The sequence below is a fragment of the Sciurus vulgaris genome (genome assembly GCF_902686455.1).
Source record: "Sciurus vulgaris genome assembly, chromosome: 8".
NCBI lineage: Eukaryota > Metazoa > Chordata > Mammalia > Rodentia > Sciuridae > Sciurus > Sciurus vulgaris.
Window position 1 is genome coordinate 78,160,632 of NC_136468.1, and position 17,186 is coordinate 78,177,817.

Genomic DNA, 17,186 nt, shown 5'->3' on the forward strand with positions numbered 1-17,186 from the left:
GCTGGGGCCTTGCACACATTGGATGGGTGCTTAGCCACTGAGGTATACTCCCAGCACAGACAGCTTAGAGAAATTATACCCAACTCCAGATATGACCCAGTCCCACTTGAGCCTTGGAGGGCACTACCACCTAAAGAATGGGGAAAACTCACAGTTGGCAACCTGCCCCCAGATGGGCACAGCTAGAACAGGGGAACCCCTGAAGTCCGGTTCCTGGATAGACATCCCCACAAGTAACAGTAGAAATGAATAAAAACTATGATGGGCCCCACACCAACAGGATCTGCTCCATTTGATGTACCCATACTCTATCTGATCTCACATTGATGACAACACTGGGTGTGAGTTTCATGAAACACCAGGAAATGCACCAGTGCCCAAACAGATGAAAAGCTTCAGGACCTTCACCAACTGGAGAAAAACAACATGACACACAAAACTAAAGCCTAAAGAAACCTTCTCAAGAGAGAGTCACTTGCTGAGAAGGTCCCCACATAAAAGGGTAAGAGACATCAGTCCAAACGAATGCATAAGTCTTCAAAACAAACAAAAGAAATATGAAAAAGCAAGGTAATATGGTACCTCCTAAAATTCATAACTCCAGTAAGAGATGTCAAAGACAATGAAGTGGGTAAAATACCTGATAAAGAATTCAAAAGAATTATTTTCATTAAAGTGCAATACAGGTAAAAAGAAAATAGAGGTAAAAAGTTGAATGGAGGCTATGAATAAGAAATTCTTTAAAATGAGATTCTGGGGGGAAAAATCTTAGAAATGAAAAGAATCAACCAGATTTTTTTTAAAAACTCATTTGAAAACCTCAAAACAAGCTCAAATGAAACAGAAGAAAGATTATTAGAGATTGAGAACAAGTCTTTTGAAACATTGCATTGAGACAAAAAAAAAGAAGAGTGAAAGGATCACACAAGATATCTGGAACACCATTAAAAGATGAAACATACCTGAAAGAGAAGAGAAATAGGTGGAGGACTTATTCCATGAAGTAATAGCAGTAAATTTCCCAACTGGCATCCAAATACATAAGGTATTTAGAACTCCAAAGAGATAAAAACAAATCTCTCCATTATATATTGAATTACCAAAAGTATAGAACAAAGAAAGAATACTAAAATATGAAAACGCATATTTAAAGGCAATCCACTGGATAATAGGCAGATTTCTCAGCAGAAATCCTAAAGTCCAGGAAGGACTAGAATGAGGTATTTTCTGTCCTGGAAGAAAATAACTGTCAAGCAAGATTATAATATCCTGGAAAAATAATATTTCAGAATTAAAGGAGAAATACATACCTTCCAAAATAACCATAAACTAAGGGAAATCATGACAACTAGAACTGCATTACAAAAGCAGTTTAAGGGAGTCCTACAACCTTCATATAAAGAGCATATAAAAGAACAAACCATGCTGGAAGAGTAAAGGAAGAAAGGAGAAATAGGGAAGAATCAAACATTGTCAATACAGCAAAACATCAAACTACAAAGCTGAATGAGAGAGGCAGAAATGAACAGATTATACAAAACAACCTGAAGAAAAATCAATAAAAAAATGAACAGATTTGAAATGTTCAATAATACAACTTAAATGGCGTTAACTCTCCAATTAAAAGACAAAGACTGGATAAATGGATGAAAAAACAATCCCAGCAATATGCTGCCCTCAAAAAAAAACCTTGACTCAGCTTCAAATACATACACAGACTGAAAGTAAAAGGACTGATGATGATATTACAAGCAAATGGAATCTGAAAGCAAGAAAGAGCAGCTACACTTATAAACAATAAAACAAACTTTAAGACGGTCATTTGAAGAGACAAAGCCACATCATGTACAACCACAAGAAATGGAAGTTATACTCCATGTATGTATAATATGTCAAAATGCACTCTACTGACATGTATATATAAAAAGAACAAATAATTTTTTTAAAATAGAACAAAGGTCACTATATATTGATCAAGGGATGAAGTCATCAAGAAGATACAATAATTATAAATTAATAATCACAGAATGTGAATTTAATAAAATTGAGCACACAATAGAAGACATAAAGGGGGACATGGGCCCCAATACAATAATAGTGGGGAAATTGCATCTCCTACTCTCACCAAAAAATAGATCATGCAGGAAAAAAAAAAAGATTTAAATTATACAATACATCAAATGGACTTATTGTATTTATAGAATAGTCCATCCAACAGATGCAGAATACACGTTGTTCTTATGAGCAAATGGAACTTTTTCTAAAATGCACCATATATTAGGTGACAAAAAAAAACTATTAAAAATTTTTTAAAAACTTAAAAAATAGTTTTTATCTTCTCTAGTCACAATAGAATAAGAATAGAAACAGCAAGAGAAAATGCAGAAATTACATAAACACATGGAGACACACTTTACAACAATCGGCTGTTAAGGAAATATGAAGGGGAGTTTTTCAAGATGGAAGAATAGAGGTGGTCCCGTTCCTGGCTGCTCTGTAGAGTGAAACTAAGAAAGCAGACAGGCAGCTTCTACACAAACAAAAAAGGTGGTGGACTTTACTGGAATTTAAAACCGGACATTCAAAGCAGACCATGGACACAGGAGATTAGAAATAATAAAGAGAAAATACCCACCAGCAAAGCCACTACCACAGCTGGTCCAAAAGTACCAGCCAAAGCAGTCCCTCTACAAGCATAGTAGACAGATAAGGGAATTAAAGGAACACACTTTTTGGGAGGTCCAACATGTATGTGGGTACTGAGTATTTATAGAACAAGCACATTGGCTGAGAAACCTGAAAGACACACTGCCCAATATCCCTGTGTGGGGGGAAAAAGCTGCCATCTCGCCAAGTGGCCTGTGGAGGGCAGAGAAAGGAACCATTTTACAGCTTCAGAATGGGGGCTGTCAGCTGATGGAGCTGATTCCTGCAAACTCAAGTCTGACCTGAAATACAGGCCCAGTAAACACACACTGCAAGACACAGAGTATGATTAAGTGAACAGGAGAAAACCAAATGTAGACAGATTTACACAGGAGACAACTGGTTGCAGAAACCCACCCCGCTCTACCACTTCCCCTCCAATCCTACTTCTTGCAGGACCAATTGGGAGAGACACATCTGGCCAGGAATTCAAAAGGGCAGGGGCAGCAAAGTCTGTTTGGAGACTGAATCCAAGATGAGGAAATGTGGCATTCACAGGTGATATAGGGGACTAAAAATTGGCTCCCCTACCACACAAGTGGAGCACAGTTAAGATCCCTGGGGTACAGTCTTCCAGCATGGACCAGCAAGTACTGGGTGCTGGAAGTGGACTGATTTAAAATCTTCAGACCAACTGGCATTAAGGGAAGATCCTGAGACTGCCTAAGCCTAAACCCCGACTCCAGGAATTTCGCCCATGGATTACCTCTCTCACTTCAGTCATCCAGAGGGTGGAACATGAAGCTCCAGTCAACCCTATCTAAAACTACTGAGAGGAGAAACTGAGAATATTTTGAACTCCAACAGAAAGAATTCTTTAAATTTTCATCAAGATTTCTTTTCTTTAAATCTTTTTCTCTGGTTAATTGTGACCTTAATGGTACATGAACAACTATACATTGTCTTATTTGTCTTTTTTCCACATTTCTAGCATTTTTGAAGTCAGTTTTTTTTCATGGATTAGTTTTGTGAACAAGGATGTTTGAATAGTATATTTTAATTTTGCTTTGTATTTTTATTTTGAATTTTTAAAAAATTTTGACTCTATACATTTTTCTTCTATCTATATTCCTTAATTCTCTTTTTCTTCTGCTAACAATCTCTATTGTTCTTTCACTCTTTCTTTAGTTTTTTACTTCTATCATCTCTCCTTCTCCCTCATATTCACCACATGCCATATTACATCTGTTCTCTCCCTGTCCACCACTTGAAATTGTAAACCCTTCTGCAGACTTGCTGTTTCTATTGTAGGCAATAAGTGATCATATCATTTCTGTGTATTGTAGATGTCATAGTAGGAACTATTTAGTTTAATGCTGCATAGTGTTTGCATCGGTTGTTGTTATTACTTGTCTCCCCCTAAATAGTGAGGTACTGAAAACATTCAGGGACACTATAAGTCCACAGGGTAGAAACTCCACTGCTCCAGATCCATCCTGTTATGTGAGTAGACACGATAAGATGGGGCGGGGCTGGGGAAGAATAGATGTACTTTGAATTAGGCAGAGGGGAGTGAGGGGAATGGACTGGTTATGGGGGTAGGGATGATAGTAAAATGAATCAGACATTATTATCCTATATCCATATATGATTACACAACCAGTATAGCGTTACATTCATGTAGAACCAGAAGAATGACAATTTATATTCCATTTATGTATGATATGTCAGAGTGTATTCTATTGTCATGTAGTACTAATTAGAGCAAAAATAAAAATTTATAAAGGAAATATGAAGGAAAATCAAACCATTTCTTGAACAAATTAAAATGGAAACAACATGCCCAAACGTGTGGGATCTAGCAAAAGTGATACCAAGAAATTTATAGTAACGAATGCCTGTCCTTTTGACCCAGTTATCCCACTCCTCGGTTTATACCCAAAGGACCTAAAATCAGCAAACTACAGTAACACAGCTACATCAATGTTTATAGCAGCACAATTCACAATAGCTAGATTGTGGAACCAACCTAGATGCCCTTCAACAGATGAATGGATAAAGAAACTCTGGTATATATACACAATGGAATACTATTCGGCCATAAAGAACAATAATATTATGGCATTTGCAAATAAATGGATGGAATTGGAGAATATCATGCTAAGTGAAATAAGTCAAACCCAAAAAACCAAAGGCTGAATGTTCTCCCTGATAAGTGGAGAATGATATATAATGGGGGTCAGGGGTGGGGAATGAGAGAAGAATGGGGGAACTTTAGATTATGTAGAAGGAAATGAGAGGGAGGGGGTATGAAAAATGGTGGAATGAGACAGACATCATTACCCTAGGTACATGTATGATTACACGAATAGAATAAATCTACATTGTGTACAACCATAAAAACAAAATGATGTACCCCATTTGTGTACAATGAATCAAAATGCAGTCGGTAAAAAATTAAAAGCTAAATAAAAATAATAAAATAAATAAATTTAAAAATTAAAAAAAAAAAACAGATAAATGGCCTAATGAAGTGTGGAAAAAGAAGAACAAGATCAGAGAAGAAACAGAAACAAAAGAGCAATTCAATGAATCAATAACGTTTAAATTTGGAAACCTGTCTGTTCAGTTGGTACCAGCTGTTGATGGTTTTATGTCCTAGGGAAACCTCAAAATTAGGAGATGCTAAAATCTCAGATTACAGATTTCTAAATCCTAGGAAGGAAAGATTGGAGAGATTCTGAATTTGGAGATGCTTCAGCTAGAGAAGATGTCTTCCTTGTAGACATATCAGAATATTACAAATTCTAAACAGACTTAATCCTCAAATTAAATCTGTCCTAAAATAATCTGTCCACAAATATAAAACTAAAAATAACAAACTATTTTCCCACTGTGGGAATTGGTAATAAGAAAATATATTCCTTGAAAAGAAAAAAAAAATTAAATAAAATGTTATATGATAAAAAATGTATTCTAAGAATTAATGAAAAAGTTGTTTTTGAAAGGAAAAACAAAACAGAATACATGGATATGATCAATGAAAGATACACTCATTTGAAAATATCACAGTAAGTACCACTAATTAGTATAATTAATGTTTCTTAGTTATAATAAAAATTAAACTTTCTATACATTTTAATTTGAATACTTAGAATGAAAATTATTTGGTAAACAAGAGAAAAAATAAAGCATGTCTAATTATAAATTTTTTCTTATATTTTTATATAGCTCCTTTGAAAGATTTATCCACACAGAAGACCTTGGTCTAATTATTTCCATTATGATTTAGAAGTTTTTACTCTATAAACACAAATTTTGAATTACATATTTTAAACAAGCAGTAAAAATGCAAGTTTATAATATACAATTGTTTCTGGAAAAGGTGCCAAATATTTTTTGGTACTCTTTTTGAACGCTACTTCATTATATTCTTTCTGATAGTGTTTCAGAATGATACAAGGATTACAAATTATGAACAATGATAAAAGCAAAACAATAATGATATCTTTGTGAAACAGTTGTTTTCACTGCCCATTAAAATGTAGAGTAGGTTACTACTACTGTTTGTTATCACACCAATCATTTCCTAATAGTATTTACAGTTATCTTTCTCCATTCAGAAGAGTTAAGTTGAAGATTAATTAAAACATATTTCTCTACCAGTTGTCAAAGGTGAGTAATGAGATGGAAAGAAAACTAATTCACCATTGTCACTATTTTCTATATACAAACCTATATGCCAAACATTACTCATTTCTCTGATTCTCAGTGGAAAACATACCTCTTTATTTCCATTGTGATTATAATCAGAAATGCTGATAGGATTCTCAGAGACAATGAATGTGAGTTCTGATAATACAAACTATTGTCTTTTCTAACTTGTCTATTTAGGACAGAAATTAGAAATTTGCATAAACCAATTACTACCATCTCTCCATTCTAATTCCTGGAAAAGGGTCCCTGGACAAATAGTTCCTGTTTTTGGAAATTACTTACTTTTGATCTAAACAACAAACAATATCTAATAGTTAATAGGCCCCATGTGTTTCAAAGTAATTAGACTTACTGCTGTTGGCTTAGAACACTGGAACCTTTTGTCATTATTTTTGTTCCTAATGGTACTCAGGATTAAAAGCAGGGGCAATATATCACTGGATTACACCCACACCCCTAGCCCTTTTTTAAATTTTTGAGACATGGTCTTGCTAAATTGGAGGGTGGCCTTGAACTTGTGATTCTCTTGCCTCAGCCTTCCAAATAGGATTACAGGCTTGCACCACTTTGCCCTGCTAGAGTGTCAAACTTTAAAAAATATTCTGGCTTCACATTTTTCCTATCTGGTTCACTTCCTACCTCAGTTGATGCTTTCAAATCCTCTAGCCTGCACATGATGTTCTCTACTAGGTTCAGTTAAACACTGCAATTTTAGAGTTCTTTGTACAGCTGCTTCTGTGGTTTGGATAGTGTTCCATAAAATGAAAATAAACAGAAAATATAGCTCCTTCACTCAAATGGTATTTAAGGAAGGTCTACATAAAGTAGACTATCTGTGCAAGCAATACGGATATAACACAATTTATTTCAAAAAGGACTGAAAAAATCCACAAGCATTAGGAAGGTGTTTTCCAGGGACTACTCAAGTTGTTCTTTTACCCTAGTCTTTATACCTATTTTTTTCCTATTTCACTACTCAAAATACCAGGAATTGGACAAAGTCTGAAATTAGACCATAACTATTTTTTCATTCATATTAGTAAAACAGCAGGAGTTGTATTGGGCAGTTTATAGAAAATCAGATGACTCCCAATGAAGTTTCACAATTTGATTTTACAAGTCTACAAACAAGTCTTCCCTAAAGATTACTAGCAGGATTCCAGTTGTCAGTCATTGACTTTTTTTATTTCTAGTCCTCTTGACAAACTATAGCAACTGTTTTCTGAAAATGTTTTCCCAGGCCTCTGAGTCAAACCTGATGAATTCTGTGCTTTTAAAGAAATACATCTCAACCGTCTCAAAGGTGACAGCACCACTCTTTAGCAATTAGTTTGTAACGTTGGCTTCACTAAACTGAAATTAATACCTATAAATATATGCACCTTCCATTAACAGAATGCTCTAATTGTAATATAAAGGATAATACAGTAACAAAAATATTCCTTATGACATAGGATAAGAAAATGATATCTCAAAAAAAGAAAAAAATTAAGTGATGTTAATTTTTTAAAAAACTTACATTATTGTACTATCTCAGCTTATATTTGCTAATTTTTCATCCTGTCTATTGAAAGAAGCTCCAACGTCCTCTATACATATTTAACAACACTTTCATTGCTTCAGCAGTGTTTGTTCAATAGTGAAATATTGTTAACTACTTATTAGTTGGAAATGCTAGCATATACTAGGTAGACAAAATAGGCAGTCTATAACTAATTTAAAATAATCCATTTAATTTTCTCTTAATACATTTTTTGTGAATTCTGGGCTCTTCTCAAATTCTTATAAAAACTTTTCAGGATGCTATTATTGTGTAAATAAAGCACTAGAGACTCTACAGGACCTCCCCCCATGCCACGTAGAAGCTACCCTGCAACAGAGTATCTGGTATGGAAAAGGAAGTGGATATTACCCCTCCCCATTCTTAACTCCTCTAATGCTATTGTCTATTCAGCCTTATTAAAGAAAGTTGTCTATGGTTAATTATCTCAGAAATTTAATAGAACATGGTAGAGAGTACTTTTATATAATCCAATCACATTAAGTGCGTTTTAAAACTTGTGCCTTGTAATTTTAAATATGTCATGTCATCTTGAAGTCTGTCATGTTCCAGGCTGTGAACTTCAAGCAGACTAAAATTTGTATTCCTCCTCGGTGCTCAGCTCAGTGTGAAGTTCACAAGAGGCATTGGGCATTCATAAGCTAGAGAAATGGACTTAGAATGAATGGAAAGATTTACAAGCAAATTGAAGATGCAAAATTTTAGATGAAACTAAAACATTATAGAATGTGATGTTTTGAAGACTATATAAGAGTACATTGCTTAAACTTAAAATATTTTAATTGTTATTATGTTTAATTTAAGGTTGGTATCTAAAAGGATAGGCTCATTTTATAATTGAGTAGAGAGATAAATTTAAGTGACTTGAGAATGGCTACAAATTTGAAAATCAGGAACTTAAAAGTTATGGTTGAAAATGCCCATTTCAATATTCTATTCATAGTTTTTTACTCATGCAATTCCCCTTCCTCAATAAAGAATAAAATTAGAAAATAGTGATTCAATTGTACTGATATGATTGATATGAATCTAACACATTAAAACAATTGTACAGGTAATGTAAAAGAAGTTTCCATTTTTTGGTTTTCCACAATTCTGCTATTCCCTCTCCATCTATTACCACTCTGCTCACATCAAGGGGAAAAAAACCACACATATACACATATGTGCTAGGGTATGTGTATAAGCATAGGTATATAAACAGTGTGCTTTTCACATTTAAACATTTCTAATCCAATTTACAAACAACTTAATTCACCTAGAGGTAGGAAGCAAGAAATAAAATACTTTATCTACAATATTAACACTCCATTATTATTGTGGTAGGCAGCATCTGATAAGGCTCCCAATGATCACCACCACTATATATATTCATGCCTTTGTGTAACGCCCTCCCCTGAGCAAGGGTGGAACCCAGGAATTTGTGTCTGATGAATAGAATCCAGCAAAGGTGATGGGGTGTCACTTGGTAATTACTTTACCGAAGAGCCGGCTTTAGTGTTGTTGGTTCTCCCCCCTGCTTGCTGGGTTGTTTCAAGACACTGTGCAGTATATCCTGTGGCAAGGAACAGAGGCAGGCCGCCAGACACAAGCTCAAGAAACTATGAAGAACTGAGGAATTAGCCCACTTGGAATTGAATCCTGCAGACAGGCAGGTGAGTGAGCTAGAAAGAGGAATGTTCCCAGGAAAGCCTTGGAATGATGGTAGCCTTGAGAGAGATACCCAAGCCAGAGGAGAAACAGAGACTATGAGATGATGAATGATGTTCTTTGAAGCCCATCAAATACTGGTTAAGAATACGTTAATAAAGAAAGCATTGCCAGAGGAATTAGTTCCTTAAGAATTTTCTGTAGTAGTACCTCTTCAGAGGGAATTTGTCTTTATTTTGATAAAAAAATTTATCAAAAGCTGGAAAGATCTATAACAAAAACAATTGTGCCTGGCATTACATTTCATTTATACATGAATGAGTAAAATAATCTTATTGCCAGCCCTTAATGAGTCAACCAAGCGAGCTAAACAAACTCCCTAAAAGCAATTTTGTTTTTCAAATTTATATAATTTTGAAGACATTATAGTTTATGACCTTCATATTTTCCCAAATGACTAACTCTAAACTATAAAGGCCAAAACAATATTGAAAGTAAAAAAATATTTACTCTCATAAACATTTCCACATCAAAAAAAGTCTCATTTACTCTGAGCAGGGTATTATGGGTTTCTGTAAACAGATTTGGTGTTGCATATTTGGTGTGCTTGCCATATGATTCAGCGCCATGGAAAGTATCATGCGTTTAGTAAAAATTTCCCAGTTAAACTCCAAGTAATTGCTCACTGCAGGAAAAAGTCTAACTTCTCCAACATCATCATAATTTTTGAAGTTTTTTTTTTCCTATATGATAGCATTTAACCATATGGTCCACAATGATCATGCACACTTGAAGTATATCTGCTATGCAGAGAGGACACAGAGCAAACGCATCATTGTAGATAGACTGATAATGTACCTTACAAATTCAGTATTTGAGCCCAAAGATATCTTACAGCAGTTGAACTTGTCCATATATTTCTTAAAGTTTTATTATGAGTTTACTTGTGGTAATTATAAGGAAAACCTCAAAACTCAGATAATAGAAAAGGATGATTGTATTTAACCCAAGTAGAGTAGACTGTTATGCTTTGTGATACAAGACCAATTTATAGAGTTTCATCTAATATAATATTGTTACAAAGGAAAAAAAAAAAAAGAAAACTTCACTGTATATCCTGTTTTGGATGTTTACACAATGACTCTTAAATCTTTTACAAATAACTACTAAACATAAACTTATGGAAATGCTTTGGTAAATTTCTTCCTGTTTTGAATGCCCTTCCATGTCTATAGTTGTAAGAACAAGAAAAAGTGGAATTCTGGAGGAAGGAGAGGGTAGTAGAGCCTGATCCCCTGACCTCTCCAAGCTTGATTTCTGCAGCTGTGCAATTAGGTGCTGTCCTTTCCCATGTTCCCATCCTGAGAAGATGCTTTCTAAGCCACATACTGCTTTCAGAACTCATACTTCCCACTCTATCAAACCCTAAGGAGTAACAGCTTAGAGGGAAGAAAGGAGAAAGAACATGGCTAGACTAAACATCTACACTCCCTGCCATGCTGCCATGTTTAATATTTTCTATCACCTTTCTTGGGTGGATCTTCAAACTCCACTTTATGTTTCTAATGATGTCTGCAAACAAAAATCCCTCTCTGAACTATACTAAAAATAGAAAACTGTAATGAACAATTCCTTTCTAAAAGAAAGAAAACAATACAGATGAATTTCTTTAGCTACGTATGAGAAGGAAAGAAAAACCAGATACAGGTTCCAGAGATAACATGTCAGAGTGCGAGACACAATAAGTGTTACCTGGCATAGCCAGCATGTCTTCCAGGTCTCCACATTCTCATGTGACACACTTCTTAAGTTATAATATGTGCATTTCACAGATAGAGAATCTGGGGCCTCAGAAAATGTACATGCTTATTCATGTTACATAGATTTTCAATTTAGAAAGGAATAAATAAAAATTTGGTAGAAAAAAAAACATTAGTTTTAAGACAATTACAGAAAACTCTTTAACCTTGAGCCTGTGTAGTTCTCTAAATCCCCAAGTGCATAAAATGCACTACTACAGGAGTTTCTAAATTTTATAGACTTTAACATTTTTTACTGTCAGAGAAGTTCAAATGTGATTATTCACTGAAACATGTATACTTATAAATATTTGCATTAAAAAAAATCAGAAAATATTTTAGACTTCAACAAAATTAAGTCTGTAAATTCTAAGCTATTGGCCTGAAATGACACATCAGAAATATATCTCTGTAAGTTCATTGCTAGATCAAAGATTTTCAGATAATTAGAACAGTATTATTTTCCCCAGTATTATTTTCCCCAGTATTATTTTCTATCATGGACCTCAAAGATTTGCATAGCAAAGTTGGATTAAAAATGAATAAAAAGTAATATTTTGTACATAGATTTTAATACTTAGAGACTAAGCTCTTTTATGCATATTAAACTATAAAATTTAATTTATATTAGCCACAGTTGTGTTTATGTGATTGTGGAAGAGAAATATGACCTGATCTAAAATTATCCAAATTGTAAGGAAAAGTTTACAGTGTTTTAAAGTTTTCTAATGCTCTAATTTAGAGTATAAGTTTCAAATCTTTTTTAATGCATTTGCAACAATTTTGGTAAAAGTTAATTAGTGCTTTACTTCATTGACACAGCTAAGGAATCAAGTATATTTAATAATATAGCAAATAATTTCTATGATCTGAAAAAATTCACACATCTGAGGTATATCTGAAGGTCAGCAAAACATTTAGCAATTTCATGTGATATAATTAAAAGAAAATAGAGTAACTGATGAAAGGTTATTATTAGATGGATTTGTCACTGAATTACCAAAAAGTGATTAATAATTGATCACTCACAACACTGTAGAACATTTATAGATATTAGAAAAGGAATTCCTTCTTATCCTTCACTGAATCAGTTTTTTATCCTAAAACAGCACATAAAATATGGACATCTAATTTATAAATTACATGAAATAGAAAATTATACTGACGCTGTATTATAAATCCAAATGATAAAAAAGGACTGAAGCAAGGAAATAAAATAAGCTTAAATTCACCAAACACAAAGTCCTACACATATGTGTAAATGAAGTCTGTACAAACACAAATGGGAAGCAGCAGCTAAATGACTATAAAGAAAAGCTTACATAATCCTATTTAACTATAAACACCATAGAAACCAGCACTGTGAAAGAACAGCAAAAAAAAAAAAAGTTAGAGACCATATACCTACATTATCAGAAATATCACATACAAAAACATAGGCCTTCCTTAAGCAAAAGAAGTCATGTGTTAAACTTGTACTTCAAAGTTAAACTGATATGTTCCCTTCCAAAGAATTGTTAACACACTGAAAATCTATCCAATGAAGCAGCCCTTGATGTTATGTCTTAGGAAAAAAGGATAAAAATCTAGTCACACACTGGGCAGTGTGTTAGGTTATTAAATCAATTCATATTACACACAAAATGAATCCTGTGTGTTAAATATTCTAACATATGAAACATCTCAACTATTGTTTATTTAGAAGACATACACAACACGTAAGTGTTCTTTACTTTCGAAAATGTGAGCTATCGTAAAAGATTCCTGACCTCTCCATCTTTGGTAGTTTAGTAGCAAGCCAGATTCGCAGGTCACTACTCAAAATAGCAAGGGTCTGATATCAAGCAGCAGGCTCCAAAGACATCTAATTTCCAATAGATCCACTTTTCAAATCAGGGGCTATTCATAGTAGAGTGCCACATAGATCTGTACCACACTCCGCCCCATAAATATATAGTGCATGCTGGGTATAGAAACACCCTTCATTAAGGTTGCCAGATTTAGCAGATAAAAACACAAAATATCCAGTTAAACTTGAATTACAAATAAACGATAAATATTTTTTTTAAAGCAGAGGGAATTTACTACACTGAATTGATAATATAGGAAACAGAAGCAACAGCAGGAAGCTTTTAGAACCCTGAGGTTGGAGAAATAAGAGAAAGAATTGATAATAAGCAGAAACCCAAGAGCCACACTTGGTAGGGCAGAAGTCCAAGTACAATGTGGCTCAACTGGGATCTTCATTAAAGTCTTAAGAGGACAAATCAAGGCACTGGCAGGACTGCATTTTCCTTCCAGAGGCTCTAGGGATGAATCCGCTTCCAAATTCAAGTCAACAATTTTTTTAATGCATGCATATTCCATGTAATATTTAGATATGCTTACTTCTGAGAATTATTCATGATTTAGTTGAAATTCAAATTGAACTAGGCATCTAATACTTTACCTGGCAACAAAATTCTCTACTGGGAAGTTAGATCTAATACATGCAGACTTTTTTTTATCTGGTTTAAATTATGGAACAGTGACAGTTCTAGGGACTATATATGATACTCCATTTCCCTGCTTTTGAGATTTGCCTCAATAAACTCTATTTTTATATCTGCACAATGTAAGAAGAACTGATTTATTTTTCCCTTATTGTGTGTAGTACAACTGGAAAGAAAATATTCCTGAGGATATAGACCTGAGTTCTTGTTCTTATTCTGTCAAGTATGTTTCCTTGCACAAGTATATGTATCTCCTTGGGCCTTAGTTGTAAGTAGCCCCTACGGCACCAATATTTTATAATTCCATGATCCTAAGTCAGCAAAAATTTGCATTCTTGATGAGTAAATAGAGGTCATGCACCCACATTCTGGAGGCAAAGGAAACAAATGCCCTGAATGTTCAGAAAGCCAAAAATCTGGCTTAAAAGATGGTACTTAAAGTTAATAAAAAAATGCATTTGTTTAAAAAAAATGACAAACTAAGAATGGAACTCGAAAAATTTTATAGACAATAGCTGTTATTCATTACCCTTATATAATTTTAAATATCTGTCATTCCCTGGGCAGTCAGTACCAAATCACTTTAAATCCAGACAACAAAGGCAATTGACCGACTTGCTAGACATCCTCTGGCACCTCCAAAAATCTAAAGTAGTCATGGATCTGATGAAAGTTATCTATGCACAAAGGGCAAATCCAGACTCTGTAATAGATTTTCCAAATAAATGGTTTTAAATAGCATTTGTCTGCACACAAAAATCTAATGCTAGTTCATTTTACCTTCAACTTGCTGCTGAAAGATAGTGACAACAAACGTATTATTTCACTAGTTAATTACTATATCTTCTCATAATCTGAATGCCAAACAATTATAAATGCTTAGATAATACTGAAAGTAAGCAATTCAGGATTATATCACTGGGCACGAGTTGTAGCCTTGTATAGTTGCTAAATATAGGAAATCGGTTAAAATTTAAATTTCAAATTTGGAACATGCTTACAAAACATATTGTACATTTGAAGTTCAAGTTTGGGAATTCTCTATATTTATTTGCTAAATCTGACAATCCTGCTGGGTTTGGTGGCACGTGCTAGTAATCTCAGTGGCTCAGGTAGCTGAGGCAGGAGGATGGCAAGTTCAAAGTCAGCCTCAGCAACTTAGCAGGGCCATGAGCAACTCAATGAAACCCTGTTCATGAGCAATTCATGAAACCCTCAATGAAACAGAAAATGAAAAAAGGATAGGATTGTGGATCAGTGATGAATTGACCCAGGGTTAAACCCCCAGTATCAAAAGTTTAAATAAAAATAAATAAATCTGACAATCCTATGTGGCCACCTAGTATGAGATACTGACCAATGCACATCATTGAGTTTCTTTTTTTATTTTTGAAACATTTAATTTTTCTCCCAGCACCAAGAGGTTCTTATTACAGCACATTAATAGATGAGTTATTTAGCAATTTTAATTTCCCTTACTAATATCCATTTGCTTACAACAAAATCAGTTTTCAACTATTATAATCTACAAAACATACATTTTGGTGATATCTATGTTTTACTTACCTGTGAGTGATTTATGAGAAGACCATATAATAAAATATTTTTTTTTCTCATTTCCTTTGCAAATTCTCTAATCCACATTAGGCTTTCCATTTTCTGACTGGGAGACACTAATTTAAAATCAAGAAAATGTGCCTGCAAAATATAAAAGACAACAAAATATCATTTATTTTGAATTCCTCTTGAAAAAATTAAAGTTTATGGTATTATTATAATATTATAAAGACCGGATTTATGTTAATATCTAGTTTTTTCAGGCTAGAAAATTTTAAATACCATGGATCCTCTTTTATAGAGACAGTAATAAAATATTGAAAAACAATATTGAAAAACAAGAAGCTAACATTCTATTTCAACTTATATCAGTAAAGTGTATGTGATTTTAATAATTCAAACTTAATACATAATTTGTAAATAAACTACATATTTCTTAGTATGCATATTAAGAAATTAGCAATATAAAATAAATTCAAGGATAATAATTACGTAAATAAAGATTTTCTAGGAAAAGTAATTAATAATGGGCATCTTGAACACATACTTATCCATTTTCCATAGTAAAACCAAGAGGTTTTTATATCGAATGATTTTTAAGCAGCATTAAAAGTGTTCTCCTTAAAAAATATTCAAATGATCATTGTGTCTTGTAGCATTATTTTTTATGTTAATTCTAGAGAATCTCAGAAGATACTTCTTCACTTCTTTAAGTCATCAAGATTGTCTCTTATGAAAGATAAGGAATCTGAATCATAATCAACTTATAAGAAATAACTTGTATGTGGAATCAACATTAAATATGTCCATCCTTTTGCAATAACAAATTAAGAGAATCTCTCAAGAACTCCAGGGTGTCCAATCACATGCATTGATTGACTAGAAGTACGTTAGAATATATCCCACTCACACTTTTCCTTCCTCCCTACTCTCCACATGCAAATCACACTCCATAGAAAACACATGTTATGTCCTTTCTTTAACATGGAATGAGTTTTCCCCATAATGCTACATTTGCTTTTCCACAGAAAAGTACTTCTATGAATTCCTGTGTGTGTGCTAGGGATTGGGCCTAGAGCCCCATGCCAACTAAGCATGCCCTCCACCACTAACCTGCACTGCCAGCCCCTATAATATTCATTTTTAAAAAGAATTATGATGATGATGAATGATACCTATGAATTTAGTAGATATTCAATAACTATTTCCTGGAACTTTTCATTAAATAAAGTTAATTTAAAACATACACTTATAGCTACTTCCTCCTGAAATCTAAAATGGCAGATACAACTACTATGTCAAGTAAGATAAATATAGAATACATAAAAGCTATAAAATGCTCAATCCATAAACCAAAAGAAAAGCAAATTTTTTTTGGAAAATTATAAACACAAGGTTTTTCTGTCTTCTCAACAGCAAAAGACTAGACAATGAGACCAGTGGGGTCACCTCTTAGCTCTGTTTTCCTACAAACTCATAAAGGTAGAATTTCAACTGTTTTACGAGGCAACATTGTTTATGGTGAAAATAACTCCTGTCCCGTGAGCCACCACCAGACTGGAAGAACTGTGAATGAACTCTAAACACCTGACCCACTATAGGCGTAGTTTAGCTTATAAACAGGTGTTTGCAACCTAGACCCTCAGTACCGATAAACTATCGCAGGAGATGTTGGTTCCTCTTGTTAGCTAAAGGCTTCTAATAGGGCGGCTCACACACCACCTTCTGAGATCTCCTCCCCCTCAGCCTTGAGCTGCCAAGAAA

General features: G+C 33.9%; 1 protein-coding gene across 1 annotated transcript in view; it reads right to left on the reverse strand.

Moving 5' to 3' along the window:
• Positions 1 to 17,186, reverse strand: part of CRPPA (CDP-L-ribitol pyrophosphorylase A) — a 369,555-nt gene that overhangs the window by 115,683 nt on the left and 236,686 nt on the right. The window contains exon 8 of the mRNA XM_079151915.1: positions 15,432 to 15,563. Within this exon, the coding sequence (XP_079008041.1) occupies positions 15,432 to 15,563 (132 nt within the window). The remainder of the gene's footprint in view (positions 1 to 15,431; positions 15,564 to 17,186) is intronic.